Source organism: Protopterus annectens, chromosome 11.part0 (assembly GCF_019279795.1).
Source record: "Protopterus annectens isolate FY-2018-M chromosome 11.part0, PAN1.0, whole genome shotgun sequence".
NCBI classification, from domain to species: domain Eukaryota; kingdom Metazoa; phylum Chordata; order Ceratodontiformes; family Protopteridae; genus Protopterus; species Protopterus annectens.
In genome coordinates, this window is record NC_056745.1 from 307161676 (window position 1) to 307184511 (window position 22836).

A 22836-nucleotide genomic window follows, 5' to 3' on the forward strand; every position below is an offset into this window, starting at 1 on the left:
AAAGACTTCAAAACAATTGCTTTTGCAAGAATATGCTACATATCCTTGACATCCACATATCCCAACTCTGAATTTATGCAAACTCTGAGAAAGGAAAAATGGCAAAAAATAAAACAAAACAACAGAAATAAATAAATAAAAACATACCATTCAGTATCTCCCTCTACTCTAAGTCACATAATCTGAAAATAAAGCACAACATATGTGATCGTGCAAGCTCCAAGATACCGAAACACTGACAAAATAAACACATATGGCCTAGTTTCAATATTTTAACATATAAAAATTGAAGACACGATCAACTGTAGTGCTCCCCAGATTAATATGTTAGTAAGAATAAAACAGCTCTGTAGTGAAAGTTACAATAAGAACATCTTAGGTAATAGCAGAAATATACTGAACCAGACAGTAGATGATGTTAACTATTTGTGCTGGATTCATATCAGTAGATTTTGCAGGATCAAGCAAAGGATGTATTTATACAAAGCTAATATGCTCATTCATTCAGTTTTCAGTTAATTGCTTAGCTCAGTAATGGATCATAGGGGAGCAGCAGTATGTGCCTGTACACTGTGAGAAAAAGGCATAGAAATACATGTTGAACTGCTTGCTAACCAATCACAGAATGACCATACACACTCACTCTCAAAGGCACATAAACCTGTAATATAGAGGACTGTCAATTCACCTTTGGTACAGCTGTGAAATATGAAGGGATACCACAGCACCTGGCATAAACTCTTTTAGACATAGGGAAGTCATGCAGCCTTTATGCCAAAGGCCTTCCACACAAGAATTGAACTGTAGAACCAAACATTGGGAGGCAGCAACACAAACTTGTGCACCACTGTATTAAAATGTATTTACAGAATAGCATAGTCCTATCTTTCCTGACATTCAGGCTGCTGCACAACAGCTACTATCTACCTGTTGCTGGGAACCTAGGAGCTATTGAAATTACTGTACAGATTTTGTTTATTGTTGTCTGGATTAGATAAATATTTTGGCTAGAGTTCAGGGCACAGTTATAATCAGGAATTCAGGATACTGACATCCAGTGATCTACTTCATTCTAGTGTGGGCAGAGGTGGTGCTAGCTGCACTGCGAAACATTGGAGCATGATCCCTAGCTGCAAGATAGTACTGGGCCAGATTCATAAACCTACTGTACCATGTACACATCATGTATGTATCACTGTACCTTTTTGTATTCAGCACGCACCCTTATATGGTGCTGCTCACTCCTCCAAGAATAAGACTTGCAGCACACTGAAGAGCTGGCCGAATGGCTACACTGAATGCTAATGAGGCATTCCAGACTGGGGGTGGCATATGCTAATTACCCATGTGCTGTCTCACTGGAACCGCCCCCAGAAAGTCATCTACATGGCCAAATGATTCAAAAAAGTGCTCAGTCAAGTAGGTCATCATGGCCATTCCCACCATTTTGTGGTAGTGACCAAAAGGCCCTGTTCAGCTGCTGAACATGAAAGTTGTGGGGGTCCACAAGACACCAGAGCTTACTGTATTCATTTCCAATTTGTACAAAAGTTTCAAAACATTTGAGAAATTAGAGTAGTATAAATTAGAAATGTGGAAAGGAGCAAAGGAAGTTAGCAGATGAATTAGAGTGGAGAAGATTTAAAAGAGACTAAAGGTATGTGACCTGAGGGGTAACACGTACAGTCTCATTTTTTTTAAATAAACGTGATTTTCATAGAGAAAGGAACTTGTATTAAGAGAATGAGTCTTTAATTTCAGTTGGAAGGACTCTCACAGTTTGGGTCAGAGAACTGAGAATGCATGGTCAGAGATATGTAGCTTGGGTTGTGGGTTTGTGTTTTAGGGCCTGCGTGGTTCAAGTTTCTTAGGTTGTATGTGGGGAGGTGTGTGTCTTACTAGTTTTGATGTTAAAGGAGGGAGAGTATGTTCATGTACGAGTTTGAAGAGCTGAGATCCTAGGAGTCGGTCAGCTCTTTAGTTAATTCGCAGCCAGTTTGCATTTTCTAATGTTATACAGCGGACATTTCTTGGGAAGTGTGTAATAAATGTATAGATTTTGTATTCTAGTGTTTGAACAAAGCTGGAGTTTATAGTATTGGCTGCTGTTATAAGAAGGAGGCTGAATTTGAGTTGAAGGACTAGGATTCCTTTCCCTATTACAGACCTGGTAGGGTGTGAGAGGGAAAGGGATATTTTTGTGCTCAGAAAAGTCAGGGATTTTTTATGTGTGTTATCAAGATGCAGGTGGTAGCTGAGTGAGGGGACTAACCAAATACCAAGATACTTGAAAGAGGAGACTTACTCTAAAGAATGATTGTTGTGATGAGAGATTGTTAAAGTTTTTTGAATCTGATGAGTTTTTATTTAGTATCAAAAAGTATAGATTTCGTTTTGGATGCATTTAGCGTGAGGTTTTTAATAGTAATCCACTCACTGAGGCAATTAAAGTCGGACTGTATATCCTTCTGTAAGGTAGTTAGGGAGTGGTTGGAGGGGTGGAGGACAATGTCATCTGCACTGAGGAGGAGACAAAGGTAAGGAAAATTGAGTGGAAGCATATTTATGTACACAGAGGAGAGAAAGGGGGCAAGAATAGATCCTCGAGGTACACCTTTGCATACTGGAGAGCAGAGAGAGGTACAGGAGTTATAGTTTATTTAGCAGAGAGAGGTACAGGAGTTGTAGTTTAGTTATTTATTTATTTATTTTTACATTTCTTTACCGGGAAAGTCCGACTGGGCCAGAAATTCCTCATTTTCACCAGGGGCCTGGGGAGACAAACTCCACAATCACAATCTTTCAAAAATAAAGTACAGATTTTTTTAAATCACAAAGGATCATGTTATACTACAAAACATAAAAGTGAAAAACATAGAACATCTGTTTCATAGTAAAGTATCGGTAGCTCACTGATAAATGGTGGCCTAGTCAGATAACTTTGGAACCAAGGGATGGCATCAGGGCTATTATTGCATTCTGAAAGGTGGGTTATAAGGGAGGAGTGATTAAGTCAATGGCTCCAGTGAGGTCTATAAAAATTGTACCAGAAAACATGCCTTTGTCCACTGACATGAGAATTTAATTTGTCAGAGACCAGATAGCTTTGGCCATGCACCTCCCTGACCAGAAGATATGCTATTTGTGTGAGAGAAGGTGGTATTTAGTAATATATTCTCTGAGCTGATGGCAGACAATATTCTCAAAAAAATTGCACAGGGTTAGGAGGATGGAAATAGGGCGATAATGTGATGGAAGCGTGAGTTGCTTTAGTATGGGAAGTGGTATTATTATGGCAGATTTCCATATATTAGACATGGTGATGTGTTTTAGGGGTGCAACAATGAAGTCACTATAGTGGTATATGAACCATGGATGGAGGTTGTCTATATCTGGGGGCCTTTCAACTGTATTTGTTCCAGTAAAGGAATAATATCTTTGGATGAGATCTGACAGAAATAAAGGAGAGATAAATAGTGTGTGTGGGATGAAAGAGTATTAGGGGTATTTGCAGCACATTTAGGGAGGTCGCCAAAGTGTCTGTGGAAGTCATCTGCAGAAAAGCTAAAGGAAGTGCTTGAAGAAGTGTGATGCAGTTTACATCTTGTGAGGTTACTCCTCCTCTCCAAAATTTCCTAAGGCTGTACTTAAGACAGGTTTGGAGTTGTATCATAGAATGACTTCTTTGTCTTCTAAGTTTTTTTTTTTAACCAGGTTCCTTCAGTTTGTATACTGCTCTCTGTTTTCTACAGTGGGATTTGATTTCCAAGAGTGCCAGGAATCAACCCAGAGTTTGAGGAGGAATTTTAACTCATGAGTTAGCCACTTTTTGAGTTTGGAGTTAGAAAGTCTAGAAATTAAGGGAAAGTATAGACTGGAGAGATTGTGTGTAAGAAGTTCAGATGCTTTATTTCGATCTGTGACATCTAGAATAGGGATCCAGTCAAGGGAAGAGAGAGTTGAAGATTGATTTACAACATTGGTAGATTTAGATCTGATGGAGATTAATTTTGGTTTTGTTTTGGGAGCTGGGCATAAAATAACGAAACTGATGGGGTGATGATTGCTATATGAGGATGAGTGAATTGTGATGTTGGAGACTGTGTTTGGGCTATTGGAGATGATGAAATCAACGAGGGAGTGTTTTTCGGTCAAAAGGTTGAATGTGGCAGGTTGCTTAGCCAGTTGTGTCAGTTGTTGTTTAGTGAGGTAGTCTAATATGTCTAAATTAATAGGCTTTAGCAAGCTGATATTAAAGTCACCTAGAATAAAAATATTTTCTTGTTTGTTTCGGATAAAATGACTGAAAAACATCTTTACATTTCTGTAGAGAGGAAGGGGAAGGGAGGTATGTAACAGCTAAATAGATATGTGAAGTACTCTGTAAGGTGATTTCTGCTAGAAGCCAATATGGTTGAGATTTTGACATGGGTGAAACCTGTTTTATAAGTTTCACTTTTAAGTGAGATTTGTATAGCAGTGTGGTACAGTAACCATTTGAAATGTTGAGACCTGCTAGAATGTGTCCAAAACTCGGAGACAGAATGGCTGAAAAAATAGACTTGCATATATGGCCAAGTCCAAGATGGCCATTTATCAGAACATTCCCTTTTCTTCAAGGTTTGATCTCAAATTTGTATACATAAGTTTGAGGGGTGTTGGGGCTTGCCCCTACATTGGACGGTGCAGTGAGGCTTGACTCCCTGCAAAAAAGAAGTTTAAAGGAGCAGACAGATGACTGAGATTCACTCTTCTCCTGCAGTTTCAGTCTTTTTTTGGTGTGTTGGCACTTAACAGTTCGAGTGCTAACATTTCAATAGAGAGCAGTAGGGTACCCCATCCATAGCAATGGCTAGTCTGCAGTCAAAAAAATTGCTACATCTAGGAAGATGGTGGTTGAGAAAGGTCATAAACATAACTCTCAACTGTCCAGAATAAACAGCATGTCTAGATTTTTGCCCATATTTTTGATCTATTGTTCATAAACTTTGTGGTTTTCTAGCAAATCACTAGTATGATCTGAGGATTGAAGTTACTAAATAATGACATACATTTGAGTTTCAGGCTTCAAATGCTTCAGAAAATGTATGTTAGCACAAATCCTTTTACTCTAGCAACTTTTTAAGTTTATAAGAGCAATATTTAAAGTCTGTCTCTATTTTGGGTCTTTGTTCTTCCATTTTGTCAGGCTTTGTCCAGATTTCTTGCACTAAGAGTTTGAGACATATGGTCATAGATGAGGTCACGAAATTGTAAATGTGTAAGCCCCACCTTATTTACATAGCTACAATATAGCTGGACTATTCTTGTTACACTATAGAACACAAGACCTTACTCTAAATAGTTTCTTAGGGTTTCTAAATTGTATTGGGCTCTGGATTGTTTGCTGTTCTGTATAAACAACTGTACTCCAGTTTTGTTCCTAGTGAAAACAATGACATTAAACTTCAGCTCTGCATGGCAATTACAGTGCAAGCTTTTAAACTGCCTGAGACTAAGTGCAATCTACAATTTCACAGTGGTTTTGAACAAGTAATTTAACTTCCTGATCTGTCAGTGTTTCAAGCAAAAATAAATGAAATGATTCAAAGACTCTTTCTAGTGCAGTGTCATGAATTAATAGCAGGTTTGCTCAGAGAATTAAGGCTATGAGATGTTAGTGAACTTCATCTTGTAGTCAGGAAATGGATTCCAAATGCCACTTGTACACTGTTTGACTGTGAGCAAGTTGTTTAGTAGACAGTGCTTCTAGGTTCCCCCTGAAAGGGGCAAGTGTCCAGGGGGTTACTTGGTTCATATATAAGTAAATACTGTCCACTGCATTTTCAAGGGAGAGTGAGAACAGAATTGTAAAGCCCCTGTGTTGTACTGGTATTTTTTTTACAGTTGTAGATGAGCACTCTAAACATATATTCAGACTAAGTAAACTAAAGCAAGGGCTGCATTTCTAAAGATGGCATAGGTGAAAAGAAAATGCATGGCTCATTTATTTACATCAAAAGTTGTAAACACAACTATGATCAAATGAAGACAAAAATATATCATTTATGAGAAAGCATTTGTTGAGTTGTTTATTTATTTATTTCCAGGTTTCTTTTCTTCATTAAAGAAACTGTTCTGCAGTCCAATCTTCATACTTTATCTGATTATAAGTGTCCTGAAGTTCAATGCCTTTATTGGAATGGTGACATACCTAGCAAAGTATTTGGAGCAGCAATATGGTGAATCAATTTCGAAGGCTAACTTCTTAATAGGTAAGTGCAACATTTTTCTGTCATATTTATTTCTGAAATTAGTTTCATAAGCAGAGCCTTCTGAAATGGACATAAAGTGGCCTTTGTATAACTGAAGTAGTATTTATTTGGGTTATAAACTTTGTGTAACCCAGTAGTCTCGCAATCTAAACAACAGAGTGAGACATAAGTGCAAAAAGTGAAGACTTGCAACAAACCTTAAGGCAATAACATGGTATTACAGAGCTTGATTATAGTAATGTCATTCTTATAAACTTCAATTACAGTTTGATACATAAACTACAAATACAGTGATGATCACTTTTCTAAATCACAACCAACTATTGAAACCAGGACCCTGTGTACTACAATGTACCTCTACACCACCTGAGCTGAAACCTCATTTTTTTAAATGGCATTGTGGAGTGCAGCACCCTCTCCTAATACTGCAATACAACTTCAGCAATCCAATCACCTCGAAGGGGATTAGAACTCACAGTCTTCTTGGCTTCTAGTACCAAAGGCAAGCATGCTACCTGTTACTCCACTGACACGGTTGACTAACTAGATTAGGGCAGCCAATATGTTTCTTGTTTTTTTTTATGATTGTGTTTTTCTTACCCTTTTTTGTTTAAGTTTACATTAATGAGGTCAGTAAAGAATATTCATGCTGAAGGCAAACATTATAAATGTTTTACACTTTTAGAAGATACAGAGGGCAGGGACAGCAAAACAATTCCACAAAGCAGTCCATTACTTTACTTGTGACAATGTTTGAGTTCAGCAAGTAGCAAAATTATCTTATTAAGAGATTTCTTCTATACCAGTAAATACTGGCCATTTTTTAAAGGGGGTGCCACAGTGGTTAAAGTCTTCACCTCATAGAAACAAGATACAGGGTTTGACTCTCACCTGATGTTATTGGCTAGGCTTAAAATGGTTCTTCAGGGTAGCTTGCCTAGTATTCACTTATAGTGAGCCATGCTTTTTAATTTTTAAATATATTTACACAGCTAGGATTAACTAATTCATTGTCAGAGGATCAACTCCATGAGATTAAACTCAGTGAGTCCCTTTCATCACAACTTTTTAGGTACTTATAATTGCCCCTCATTGGGCCATTAGAGGGGTGAAGCCCCTAAGAATACTTCTTTTTAATAATTTACAAGCTCAATCTCAATAATTGTTGTCATGATAAGATAAATATGTCAGAATATGAAAACAATCTGAGACATCTGTATAGTGACATCACCTGAAGGAAAGGAAGCAATATTGCTAATTTATGAAAACAGTGTTCCTAGTATCAGTGCTATTGTTTTATATCCTGAGTGTATACATGCATTTCTACTAGCGTTTTGCATAATCTACATGACCATGATTAAAATGATTGAAACAAACATGGTGGAATCCCCCCCCCCCAAAAAAAAAGGAACACAAAAAGGGAGTCATTTAATAAAATTTATGAATACTGTTTTCATGACAAGGAAGAAGTATATATATATTTGAAATCAGATTAAACAACTATTTCAGCCATTTCAGCTGTTGGCTGTCCATAGTTCTTTTATATGTATATTATGCAATGTGTTTTTTTACAGCTGGTTACAGCAAATGCTACATTCTGTGCCACACTTATTAGAGACTGCAAAAAAGACTAACTTCCCAAGTATGTCTTATAAAAAATTGTACTAAAATCAGCAGTACATTAACATATTTGGCTATGTTATATACATTTAAAATGTTCATGGATGAAGCTGTTTTGGTTTCTTTAGGCAGCAGAAAATACAGACCAATAATGTTGCCTGCTCTTCTCTGTGCTCAGAATGAAGACTCTTAAATGGCAGTGGCACATGAATATAAAGTATGAGCTGAGCAGTTGGCACAGTCTTCGTGAGACCACTACAACATTCTAAACAGGCCGACTATTCGGCCCATGCACACAATAAATACTCTGAAAACTTAGAGAAAACACATATTCTGGCTGTTGTTAGAAAGCTCACCTACATTTACATACATTCACACACACACACACACACACACACACACACACACACACACACACACACACACACACATATGCACATGGTCTCACAATACACACAGGCATGCACACACATGTAAACATGCACACACAAATACACGTTCACACGATACCTCTCAGATTTTCACAAAATGTCATGATTTTTGCCTCATATTTTTGGTCTGTCCCTCATAAAATTTGTGATTTTCTGGTAAATCACTGTGATGTTCTGATATTTGAAGTCACCAAATAATGACATACATTAAAGTTGCAGACTTCAAATCCTTCAGAAAAACGCATGCTACACAAAACCTGTTATTCTATCAATTTTCTAAGTTTATATTTAAAATCCATCCCTAGGGCAGCCATGGTGGTGCATTGTTGCCTCACAACAAGTGGTTCTTGTATTTGGTTCTCAGCTGGGATGCCTTCTGTGTGGAGTCTGCATTTCCTCCTTGCAGTTGTGTGGGTTTCGCAAATCATAAAAACAACAAACAGGATTAAGTGCTTTCTTCTGACAACATACACAGACTTCTTCAGAATCAATACAACATCTACACAAAGTCACATGAGCATTCTCCTCCAATTAAGTCCAAAGTCCAATAAAAGTTGCAATTAAGAAATGGAAATGTGATTAAAAAGTGTAAAACAAAAATTAAATTAAAATAAGTGTTAAACACAATAGGACTTAAGTCACAAAACACTCCAAATAGACACGTGATCATTCAGACCAGGTAAAACAGTGGCATTTAACTTAAGCTGCCAGTGTAATTCTCATTTTTTTTTTAAATCTTCCCACTGTCCACTCCTAGGGTTCCCCACAACTTGTTCCAACCCAAAAAATGACAATAAAAATTTTCACAAAAGAAGCAGTTTTGATTTATTTAGGTGGCTGAAACATCCTAGCCACCTACTTTGTAAATAGTTTTGTTATTAGGTGTTTACATTTGCAAATAATTATTTACATGGCAGTTATTTTGGCATCAAGTCTGCTAACATTAAATCACCCAAAGTATTAACCAAGAACTTTGGATGCAATCCTCTCCCAGTGCTGCTCCCTCCTCGAGGGCTTTTTTTAAAGCCTGTCAGTGTATGCAACTCATGTTTCTTATCTTTGCTTCTCTGATGCTTGCATTGTATTTTCTGAAACTAGACAACTATTTGTACTGTTTCATATTTTAATTTTCTAGGAACTGGTTAAACAGATAGTTTCAGCACAGACCAGTAGCTAACACAGTTTATTATATCCCATAAGCTAATCTAATGGTAAGGCTGCCTAAGGAAACAGTGTGAGTCACAATGTAGAGTCTTGACACATTGAAAAAAGACTGAATACGTAGGAAAAGAGTGAACGTTGAACATTACTGTTCGTCTTTAAATTTGTTTTTTGCATGTCACCAAACATATATACCAATTCCAAGGTTGTCATCCATTGAAAGGTTAACTTCAAAGTGTTATTTAAAGACAAGTTTGTTGCTGATGTTATGGATGATTTTAAAAGAAGTAGTATATTCAACCTACCCTTTCCCTCCCTCTGCTTATCTTTGAGAAGTTATGTGACTTTGATTTTAGGTCACTTTCATGCAAAAACAACACACGGTTGGTTGGGAACCTTTCAGAATGTAAAGTTGATCTTTTCAAGCAGTTGTGTAAGAACAGGACTATTCAGTGATGAAACCTGATAAGGGAGGGGGGGTTGTTATTATGAATGTTGATGATTATTTAAACAAAATGTTTTTATTCTTGTGTGACAATGTTTTTATGAAGAGACTTTGCTGAATATGATGAATATAGCATACGCCAGAATAGAGTGGTTGCTTCAGGACATGTTACCAAGGTCAGATTGACTTGAGCACTTGTTTTTTTTTTTAGAGGTTAAATTCCCGATTATTCCCTCTATTTTTGGCCTACCTAAGACACATAAAGATTTGAGAGACCCCCCTTTGAGACCAATAGTTAATGCCTCCAAGTCCAAAACGTATTCTTTGGCTAAATATGTGGATTTGAAACTCAAAAATGTGTTGAATGGTTATTCATGCATATGCAAAGATTCATGGGATGTTTAAGTAAGGTATCACAATTGAGTTATGATGATGAATATGTTTTTTGTACCATTGATGTTATTAACTTGTTTAATGTCATCCCTCATAACATTGGACTTGAATGGTTACACAATTTCTTAGTCAAGCTGGGGGTATTTTCCAACAATAAAATAAATGTTTTGGACTTATTTATGGAATTGGTCTTGAAAAATAACTTTGTCTTCATTGATGGGCATTACTTCCTTCAAAGGAAAGGTGTGGCGATGGAGGCAGCATGTGCTCCCATCTTTGCTATCATCATAATGCTTCAATGGGAGAGGAAATTTGTATTAAACAATTTTGGGACTACTCCCCCTTGGGCATTTTACATGCATTTCCTTGATGACATCATTATTTTTTGGAGGGATTCTGAAGTTAATTTATAACTTTTTATTGGATTTTTGAACCAGACTACTGATTTTCTCACCTTTACGTATACATACAGTAAAAACCTATATTTTGTATTTGGATGTTAAGCTATCCAAAGATGTTGTCAACAAAAGATGTGTTAGCAACATTTATGGAAAACATACACACTCTGTTTTGTGCATTAAGACAGCTGCCATCTCTTACACCAGAAAAAGGGAATTGTTAAGGCCCAGTTTGTACGTTTAACTAGGATGACTACTGTGGATGAATCTTTTTTGGTAGAAGCAAAAACTCTTACTGACATGTTTCTCAGCAGAGGTTATCCTAAAGAATCGTCCTACAACAGGTACAGCTGAAATTGGTATTACACTGGTTAAAGTCGATTATTCTTTGTCATTTATCACAAAATATACTCCTGAGTGCAGGCACAGCCATCAGATTTTAAATACACATTGGCAGATGCTATCTTGTTTTAATGAATTTAAGGATGTATTTCAGGTGTATAAGAAAGGAATGAGTTTTAAAGAGATCTTGGAATTTCCTGATAACTGTAATATTTTGGTCTCTTCAAAAAAGAAGGGTACCCACAAATGTGGACATTGTAACTATTGCAAATATCTTACTTAACTTGACAAGGTATATGTGAATGGTATTTGTATCAGGACATAGTTCTATTGTAATTGTAACACTGTGGGTATAGTTTATTTGGCTCTCTGTCAACAATGCAACTGTTTTTATGTTGGAAAGACTAAAAGAAAATTCAGAGAGCGCATTTATGAACATATCTTGGATATTAGGAAAGGTAATAGTAACAATGCATTGTCCAAGCATGTTTCTGGTAATGCTAACCATCAATTTGAGTTTGTAGGCATTGACACTGTTATTAAGAATGTCAGAGGTGGTCCTTGGAATGATTTGGTTGAGTTGAAAGAACTCAAATGGCAGATCAAGCTTAAAGCTTGTGTCTACCCTGGGTTAAATGATTATGGCACTATTGCTAGTGTGCTCAAACGTCGTTCTTATGTTTTAGAAATTATTTATATGTGTAACCAATTTTTTACCTATACAATTAGTTCATTGACTTTTCTTATTTTTTAAGAATTTAGCATGCTTGTTTTTAGGGTGTGTGTCTTAAAGGTATTCATTAATTAACCAATAATGTGGGGTGTTAATCATGTGATTTTTTTTTGGTGGGGTATTTAAATGTGGAATATACTATGATTCACTTGTTTCTGAAGGCGTCTGTGGATACATTCTGATGAAAGCGTTAAAACTGTCTCAATAAATTGGATTGGTTTGGACTTCTGTGTACTGGCTCTGCTCCTTCGCTGATTGTTTTAACTCTGTGTAATAAGCAATCCAACAGCAAACAGAGTCAACACATGGCAAAACATGCACTGTTCATTCCGCAGGAAAAACAACAGTAAAAGAAATTAAAACATATATCTTTACTTCATATAAAAAAAAATAAATAAAAACTGTATGCGCTTTCACAACTCTCCTTGTTGTTTCATCACACCAATTTAACAGTTTTAAAACATTTATTTTATGCTTAGCTCATTAAAAACACACCAATCCAACTCAATTAATTCAAACCTGGTGCCCAAAACTAGCCTATCACGAAACACATACCAAAACATTTTCATTCAGTTTGCAATAAATGCATAGCAACAAGCATTGTTTACATTTAGTTCATAAAATATCAGAACCTTACAGCTGCCGTCTTGCTTTCAGATGAGGTTTGATGAGAATCCTGTCATTGAGACCACTGCTTTCTGTTGCCTGTAATTTAATAATCCTTTTTAATTCATTAATCTCCATTTTATTCCTTACGTCCCCTTGCCTCATGATGATTTCTGTTTTATCTACTACCATGGACTTGAAGCAGTGTGATTCATTAGTGTCTCTAACATGCTTAGCTAAAGTATTATTTGGTGTTCCAGTCCTAATATTATAAACATGTTCACGCATTCTACTGCACAGGTCTCTTGTCTGTTTCTCCTACATAAAATTTGCTGCATATTTGGTAGCATGCTATGTACATTGTGTGACTGCTGCCACAATCTGCTGTTAGCTTAAAGAAATATCGCCTCCCTGTGTCCAGATGTATAAACAGTCCTCCTGTTTGTATAAATCTGCAATAACTGAAATGTCCACAGAGACTTGTACTAAATACATATTCATTATACTCAATACTCAACCATTACTATTTCCAAAGTATTTTTCAGATAGCATAACTTCCTTTTAAGTGATTTACAGCTTTTATATTTAACTTTAGGGTATTCAGCTACTATGTCTCTGGTGGTTTCATTAGTTAATAGCACCTGCTAATGTTTCTTTATAATTTCCATGCCATTTCTTGAATCACTGGTAAAATTTAAAAGGAGACGAGTAGCATAATCTCTTTCTGACTCTCATTGCACTGAACTAACTGGTTAAGAAAAATATGGTTTAGCTTCTGCACCTCTCATTTTACATATATCCTTCAAATGTTCAACTATCTCCCTTTTACTATATCCTCTAACCATTAAATCCGTATGACAAGAATCAAGTTCCATGTTAAAATTCTCATCTGCTACTGTTAGTCAGGATAACCTCATTCCATGGCCATTCATAATATATATAGCCATTTGTTTTGTGATTAACTCTGTGTATTGGATGAATAATACAATAAGCACTTTTTACTAGGTATGAAACATTGCATAAAATGTTTACATTTGCAGAAGCAACAGTTCAAAAATCGTAATATGAACAAACAGTTCCTAAATCCTTACAAATGCCAACTATGTTTACTTTTTTAAACAATATGAAACATTAATTACCGAACTCTTCATAGGAAGAAAGAAATTACAGTAGAAACTATCTTGTGTCATTATATACACATCTAACAGTGACAGTTGTTCCTAAACCTGTTGTATAGGAAAACATGAGATGAATACTTAGCATCATAACAATGACAAATTAAGCCACTGACTGAGCTTCCTTCACTATGTACTTCAAAGATTGAACTTGAAAAATCCTATCAGGGAATCATAAATCTGAAGAGTTGCTACCCAGTAAGATGGTGTTTGCTAAGTTACATTTCACAAAAACAACCCTTCAAAAGTGTTGCAAAGACTCATTTAAGTTTTCTTAACAGTTTGTTTTTCTAGGGCAAATATTTAACAGGATATACATCAAAGAAACGCATGAATGCTACCTGCTAGACAAAAAGCATTACATGTGTCTGGCAGTCTGTTGTTATACTGAATCAAGTGCAGTGTAGACAAAAGTACCTGAATAGGACACTTTGGAGATCCAATGGATAATTATAAGAAGGCATGGATTAAAAGAGCTCTTATTTTAGTACAAAAGTAAAAAAAATCCCAGATTAAGAATCCTGTTTAGGTACAAGATTAGCTATGCAAAGCTAGTGGCAATCACTGGGGGCAGAACGTCAGTCATGTCATAGTCATTAGAGTGGACCGTGCCCCAGCGTGATAAGATAACACTCCAGCTAATCTATTCATTTGAAAAGATAACACATTCATAAAGTTAAATATAAATTAATACAAAAGTAGCAAGTTTCTTGATAGGAAATAATCTTTTCATTTGTCACACAACAAAATCTCAGCCCTTCATCAGACACTGAATGCAGTTTAAAAACATTCTTTATCTACTTGTACGTAAAACAGTGAGCCATTCTACTACTCTGATTGTTGCTGCTTTTTCTGTAGAAATGGGGCTACACTGAATTTGTTATTTGGTCCTAAGTCATTCTGCAATGCTACTGAGCTTAACAATTTAAAACAGTAGCATCAAAACGCTACCTTCTGATAGTTTTTCTTTAGTGTTTTCAAACAATGAAATTTTAAACTATGTTACTTACTGGACTTGATCAGCATCTATGACATGTTTTGGTAGGGCATTGGTCCTAATGTCTCTAATGTGTTTTAAATGCTGTGTTTAAAGGTCTTCTTATCCTCCCCTCTTTAAAACATCTACAAAGATAATGGTGCTGCATAGACAATGTAATTAGTAGGACAGGTACAGAAGTTGTCAGACTTCTATAATTTATTCAAGACTGAAGGTATGAGTTCATCCAGTTTGTTGATACAACTACACAAATAATACTAACTACAGGGATCAGTACCTCATACACTGAAGCTTTTGGATTATTCTTCTAAATGTGTACCAAAAGGCAGAGAGATATTTTTGGTTCTTTTAAAGCAACACATGGGTCTTTCTCATAAAAGGTTCCAAACATGCTGTCAGTGGCCACACTTTCCCAATTGCTTCTTTAGGTAATTGTGAATAAGTATCAACAGTCCGCAGGCCAATAAATCACAGGTTAGATATATGGCTGATCTATGACAGTTCCATTACAAAGACAGGACTGTTCCATGAAGTTGTTGAATAAGAAATGCTACAAATACAGCCTTGAGTAAAGTGAAGGACAAGCCCTACACTCCATGAAGGGGGTTCTGCCTTATGCATCCCCTTAGTAAATATAATCACTTCCAAGGACGTGCCAGCTCTCAAACAAAAATATAATGTCATTGAAGAAACCAGTTGATAAAACAAGGCTTGAAAAAAATCACAATTACCTCTTATTTATGTATTTATTTATTTATTTATTTATTTATTTATTTACTTATTTATTATTTATTTACTCACTTTTACCTAGCTGTGTGGGGCACCTGGTCAGTGGATCTATTCTCTTGCTACAGCCTAACCATCTCAAGTCTGCCATAATTTCTCTTAAATTCACCAATAAACTTAGCATTTATTTTACTGTAACCTTAAACAGAACTAGTTAATAACCCATCTCTTTTATATTAGCTATGAGGTAGACACTGTATGTCTGGGATGACACCTCTTGGCTTGCAGTACAGAGTTAGCATATATATATATATATATATATATATATATATATATATATATATATATATTGTATATGATGCTAACCAAGCCATTGCCATGCCATTAAAAGTAACATCCAAAAACTGAACAGACAGCTTATCAACCATAAGATTAAAACTGATTTCATGATGCACAGAAATTTCATATTTCACAAAATTATACATTTCATCTTGTGTGCCTCTCCATGAAACTGACTTATCATAAAGCATTTGTAAAGTCAAAGATGTTCTGTAAAATTATTTTTCAAAGTGAAAATTAAATATTCCTCCAAATACATCATGAACAAACAGGCACAGTGGTTGCTTCTTGGCACAGTATTAGGTTGCATTAAACTCAAACAGAAAATAAGCAAATGACCCCCATTTTTATGCTAGGTATTGTGTGTGTGTGTGTGTGTGTGTGTGTGTGTGTGTGTGTGTGTGTGTGTGTGTGTGTGTGTGTGTGTGTGTGTGTGTGTGTGTGTGTGTCTGTATTCTTATGTGCATGCATTTGCGAGTATGTCTGTACATGTGCGAGTGAGAAAGAGAGAAGGATAGTGAAAAAGATGAAGAGAGTGAGTGAGTGAGTGAGTGAGTGAGTGAGTGAGTGAGTGAGTGAGTGAGTGAGTGAGTGAGTGAGTGAGTGAGTGAGTGAGTGAGTGAGAGCAAGAGAGAGACTGAGAGAGAGAGACAGTACATACCAACTTCCTTTGACTGCAACAGGCCATCCATCAACATGCATTGGCTAAGCAATAAACAGTATAAAGCTCAAATGTCTGGCATTATTGACTGAATTTAATCCTTGGGGACAGACAAGCAATCAAACATCCTACAAAAGACAGACCAGAACTATGCAGAAAATCAGGGACAGTTAAAAGACATGGGGAGGGCACAATGCCTTTAATTCTATGATTTTCTTTTTCATTCATTTAATCACAATGATACATCTGATGTGTATTCACTCAATAAAGTGGCTGTAACTGCTGGACATGTGTGTGTGCGCACGCGCATGTGTGTGTGTGTGTGTCTTCCTAAGTATGTGCGTATGATTTTGTCTGTCTGTCTGCTCTTCTGAATGTGTGTGTTTTTGTAGACATTAAGGACGTACGAAGCATATATTTTGGATTTAAAATTGCTTCCTCCAACAATAATTTCATATGCTATAGCAAGTTTGAAACATTAGGCCGAGGAACTATTTTACATCAAAAAATATTTTAAAAAGTATACAGTAATAAAAAAAAATAAAAAGTTTAATAAGCAGCGTATTCTCTAAGCTCAGTAATGCCCTCCAACACATTATAAAGTATTTGCAAAGTTAAAAATGATTATCAGGGTATTAACTCCCTTTCAGGGATGGTAAGTTCTTCTACCTACAGTGCTGAGCCTCTACCATTCCTGGACACACATCAATTCCCTGACAATGCCCAACCCTGTTAGGCACTATGGTTTGCATAATGTATTATAGTACTAGATCACAGGTTATTAATGATGCTATTTCAATCAACTTTTTGTAGTGCTAGGGCTGTTATTTAACTTCCTATGCATACATTTGACAGACAGTAAACTGGATATATATATCAGGGTATAAGCAAAGTTTACTCCTGTATTATAAAATTGTGATAATCCCTGGTGTTTCTGGCTTTTATTTGCCTATTCTTAATAAATGACTTCTTTTTTTATCTTTTATTGACTAACTAAGGTCACTAATCTCTCCTGCATCTCATTATTATTATGTAGCTATGTCCCTCCCACTATTGCTTATATTTTTGAAGATGAATAAAGGATTTCAAAAAATAGATGCAAAAAACAGACACAGGAAGGGGAGGGTTAACAGCCTAGACACTATATCTAATGAAGGATTCCTATATATTACTGAAAATCTGGTCATATTTCATTGTACCTACAATCATTTTCTGTTTTATCTTACATTTTTATGAATCCTCAACAGACATCACAAAAGCAAAGTTCACAAGATAAACAATGTTATCTGAATGAGTCGTCACATAATTAAGCAGCATAGGCTAGGCCAGGAAAACTGTACAACTCCAGCTTTAGAAATTCAGTGGAAAGAGAATGAGAAACAATTGAATTCTTGATTGTGTATCAATCTAGTAAATGACACCACATCTATCTGTAATAAAATTAAGTAATTTAACACTGTAAATAATGTTTTTTTTCATTCTAAACTTTGCTAATAATTTGTTTTAGGAGTATTCAACTTACCAGTGGTTGCATTTGGGACATTCATTGGTGGTACCATCCTAAAAAAGTTCAAGATGACCATGTTAGGAGCTGCAAAGTTTGCATTTGTCATTTCTCTTGTGGACTTTTTATTCATAACCGGATATTTTCTGCCATACTGTGAGAATGCACAAGTGGCTGGAATCACGACTACTTATGATGGGTATGTATGTAACATAAATAAAGACAAATTACTTGGGTTATATTCATATTTTCTGTAAAAGTATTTTTATAATGACAGTAAAAGAGGTTTAGCAGTTCATTTGTCAATGTTAACCTATATACCTAGAAATATTTGTAATATGTGCTCTAAAAACTATGTCCTGAGCACCTAGCAAATGTAATGCACTGGATCACTGGATCACTGTACACGGACAGGTTTGAATTTAAGGATACAAACGCATAGATACAAACACACACACACACACACACACACACACACACACACACACACACACACACACACACACACACACACACACACACATACACGCACACATGCAAATACACACAAACACCATCACAAACCTTTCAGAACACATGCACATCCCCCACCACCAAACATAACACAGTGTACTGACACACACCATACTTTTATAAGTTTTTTTCAGGACCTTCCACCTGAAATTCTTCAGAGGAGAAGGACTTTTGTGGAAATTAGGAAGATATTATGGCAGAAAGGAATTAATTCAAGATGTCTTTTCCAGCTGTATTACACATTAACTATAAGCATACCTCTCAGTCTCTGAGCACAAGAAATCTGGACACCGCCACAAATAATAGGGGACACATGCCTAGAATGAGGTACAGATTTTAAATATTGTTCTTAACAATTTAAGAACTGACTGAATTGCAGGTTTTGTATTGGCATGCATTTTCTGATGGGTATGATGTCTGAAACTCAAATGTCAGTTGTTATTTAGTAACTTTAATTCTTAGTTATTTGCCAGAAAAACACAAATTTTATGAGGAACAGGCAAAATATGAAGCAAATACCTGGACATTCTATGAAAATCTGGATAGTTGCACAGTATGACTATAAGGACATCTCACTACAGTTTTCTACGCCCAGAGAAACCTATAGTGAGCTCTAGGGTATTGAGATTTTTCTTTAGTTCACAAGAGAATAGCTCAAATGGATTATTGGACAACAAATTATTGCCTTTTTTATGATGGGGGCTTCTGTAGGAAGCCTGAGTTTTCTGGTCAATGAAACTCTTTTGTGTGTATGTTTTTCTGTATTTAATGAGAATAATTTATATAAATGTAAGTGCAATTATTAATATTTACCAAAAGGTGTAATCTTTTGAATTTTTAAACATAATTCAGTGATTTCATGTCTTCAGGAGATCCATTTAGAAGTAATAATTAAAAGTTTTTTAACAAAAAAGTTGATTAAGTGATTTGACAGTAAATCATGTGGAGTGGCTATTCTTATTCATAGTGATGAAGCCCAGGTATTAGATATATATAATGGGATTTAAATGCAAGAACTTTATTAATTAAAATTGATTTGGGTTATGAAAGCATAATTATTGGTTACATTTATGTCTCTTTTACTGACTAGTTTACATTTTACATGAGTTAAGCTACCAGAGTTAAGCTACTAGAATTAGTTATTTACATTTTAAAAATTGATTACTGCTGATTACTTTAATGATGTTTTGATTAGAGCTTCTAACAATTTGTCAAGTTATTGAAATATGTTTTTCTTTTATGTAATTTAGTTGATTTCTGGCAACATAAAACAATAGTCAAGGGTTTTATTTATTTTTATCATAGACAAAGAAAGGGAGCTTGATTAGATATTTTTTTTTTATCTCAGATAAGCTGATAGAAAATATGTGTGCATGTGTATACATACATATATATATATATATATATATATATATATATATGGATCTACTTCAGAAGCTTGAACTTTCAAAACTTCAAACGTTCAAGACCATAAGATCAAAGTTTTGAATCTTTGAAAACGTAATAAAAAAAAATAAAAGCAAAAAAATGTTTTTATGTTTTTGTAGGGTGAGGAAAGCCCCCACCCCCCTGCTAAATAAATATACAAACTCTGAGATCACACTACAATGAGGAAAATGGTAACTGTCCTGTTCTGCACTGTGCAGTGAGCTCCATTCAAAACGTTCGAAGTTTCAAAACTTTGATCTTACGGTTTCGATTTTTTGAAGTTTGAAGTTTTGAAACATCGAGCTTCTGAAGGGGATCCATGTGTATGTATATTATATGTATGTCATAATTGTGGTTTTTATACCGAGTTTAATACAGAACTTACTTTTATACATCCAGTTACTAAGAACAAGTTTACTTTCAATACTTCTGCCACTTGCTTTATGGAGAATGTAATTTATCTTGCTAACTGTGTGGCTTATGACCATTTTTATATAGGGAAAACAAATCAGAGGCTTAAGGAACGTATTAGTTCACACCTCTCAAATATATGTAGAGGTGTGGATACTAATGCCCTATACAAACATATTTCACAAAAAGGTTTACATCATAGGTTTAAATTTAGAGTTCTTCAGAAAGTACTCCCTGATATAAGAGGAGGCAATTTAGTAGAAAAAAATGAATTATTGGAGTATAAATGGATAAATTATTTTACTACGGATGTGCTACCAGGACTTAATTTGCAACATAGTATTAAACCTGTTTTAAAAGTTAGGCATAACTGTACATAAACTTTTTTAAGTGTTGGTTGTGTGTTTAATTACTGCTTTATCATTTTATTGTTTCATTGTTTTACTAATTGACAATCTTATGTTATTGGCTAGCTGTTTGAATTTCATCTATTGCTTATTATATATAAGAGGTTTTAATGGCAGTTGTGTTTAAGCACTGAAAAAGAGCTTGTCTTGAAAGCTTTGCAACTGCAATTGGATTTTACTGCTTGTTTATTAAACTTTTTAGTGGTGTATACAGTGTGTCTGTGAGATATTCTTGGATACCAGTGGATGCTATTTTATCTTGGATACTTCAGCTTGCTTGAGGTTTTGGACTTCTGCTTGTGTGTGTGTGTGTGTGTGTGTGTGTGTGTGTGTGTGTGTGTGTGTGTGTGTGTGTGTGTGTGTGTGTGTGCGTATATATATATATATATATATATATATATATATATATATATATATATATGCATACATATATTTCTTTGGAGCAAAGGTCTAGAAAGGTTAAAAGTAGACATCATAGTAATGAAAATATATATTTACTACTTATTATCTTTCGGATGAAAAATGATAAGACATTCTCATTTTTTACTTCACGACTCTACTTTAAGACAATTATTGCAAGCTATTTGTTTCAGTCAATGGTCTTAGGGCGTAAGATAAAAAGGGAAGACATTGACCATCTTATGGAACAGGTAGTTAAATATTTGTCTGTTAGACTGGAAAGACATAATGTATTATTACAATTTTTTTGTTGGCAGATTTCAGTAAGTAGGGCAGCTCAAAGATAAATTCAATAGGTATATACAAGCTGCCATACACTGGTCCTTTCTTAAAAGGGATTTTTTTCTTTAGAGCAAAACATAAACATATAACAAAGTTAAGAATTAATGATAAAATCACCTGTGTTAAAAAATAATTTCACAAGAAATAAGTAGTGAATGCTACAAGACATTTGTGGATCTGTTGGCTCTTATGGTACAAAAATTGATTAATTTTAATAGAAGATTCTGATGAGGTAGATAAATATTTATGTCTGGCTAGAGTAATTTTAATACATACGTTGGGTAAAGATCCTTTGGAATTGTCTAATTATAGACTGATTTTTTTGCTCAATACAGAGTACAAAATTATAGCAATGTTTTGAATCAATATATATTAATACATATAGAAGATTCGATTTAACCATTTCAGTTTGGCTTTTTGCCAGGAAAATAAATGACAGCTTCTATATAATTATTGCACGCTGTTATGATAGTTTGAAAAAATAATACAAATTTACTAGAAGATGACAATGCCTTTTTTGTTAGATGGTAATAAAGCTTTTGATTCCGTTAATAGAGTTTATCTTTTTCATATTGTAGACTGTATTGGTCTTCCAGAGAAAACAAAACAATTGATTTCAGGAATATTTTTTTACATATTAAAGTGTCTGATCTAGACTTTAATGTTCAAGGTATGGGACTTAAACAAGTTTATTCTTTATCGCCTAAGCCATTTCTTTTGGCTCTTAATCCTGTTATTAATGCAATTCTAAGTAACCCAAGCATCATACCTTTTAATTCAAACTCATTTTCACTAAAGCTACTGGCATATGCATTTTATTTATTTATTTATTTTAGTTTGTTTGCAAGGGTAGTACAGTGATCACTATAGACCATCTGCAGGTATAACCCCAGTGAAAAGAATCACAAAAAAAGAAAATAGAACAAATCACAAGCACAGAAAAATCATAGATGGCAGATAATGCCATAGGCAATTAATACAATGTGTAAATAATATTAGAAGAGTAGAAAATTAAATACAAATTAAGTAATAAATATGAGATGGAAGCAGCAGCTGAGAACAGATGATCAAAGTAGAAGTGATGTAGGTAAGGATGGAGTTAGGTTATGTGTCCAATGGAAGGCACCTGCAGTCAGATTTTTTGATGAAGGTGTCCTTTCAGCTCAGCTTAGAAGGTGGGAAAAGAGGAGACATCTGTAAGGTGAAGGAGGAGGAATTGACAGAGTTTGAGTGTAAGAATGGAGAAGGAAAGGTCAGTACAGTGCAGTTTAGTTTAGGGTGTCTGGAGTGAGTGAGATAATTGGGAGAGATTGTGGAGGTTGTAGGGAGTGTTTTTATTATGAAGTTTGGCTACACAAAATGGAAAGGAACCTGGCTGAAGTACTTTGAAAACAACAGAGCTTAAGAGTAGCTCAACTCTGTAGGAGACTGGTAGCCATTTGACATTGGATACGATGATGCAGTAGTGTTCCTGAGGTGAGGAATTAGAAATGAATTAACAGATTTTCCTTTCAATGGACTGTGGACTGGATGAATTTCTTAGAGGCTGTG

General features: G+C 35.2%; 1 protein-coding gene across 1 annotated transcript in view; it reads left to right on the forward strand.

The window, feature by feature from the left end:
• LOC122815361 (solute carrier organic anion transporter family member 1A1-like) overlaps nt 1-22836 on the forward strand; it is a 418921-nt gene that overhangs the window by 254959 nt on the left and 141126 nt on the right. Inside the window, exons 9-10 of the mRNA XM_044087816.1 lie at nt 6090-6254; nt 17789-17984. Of these exons, the coding sequence (XP_043943751.1) occupies nt 6090-6254; nt 17789-17984 (361 nt within the window). The remainder of the gene's footprint in view (nt 1-6089; nt 6255-17788; nt 17985-22836) is intronic.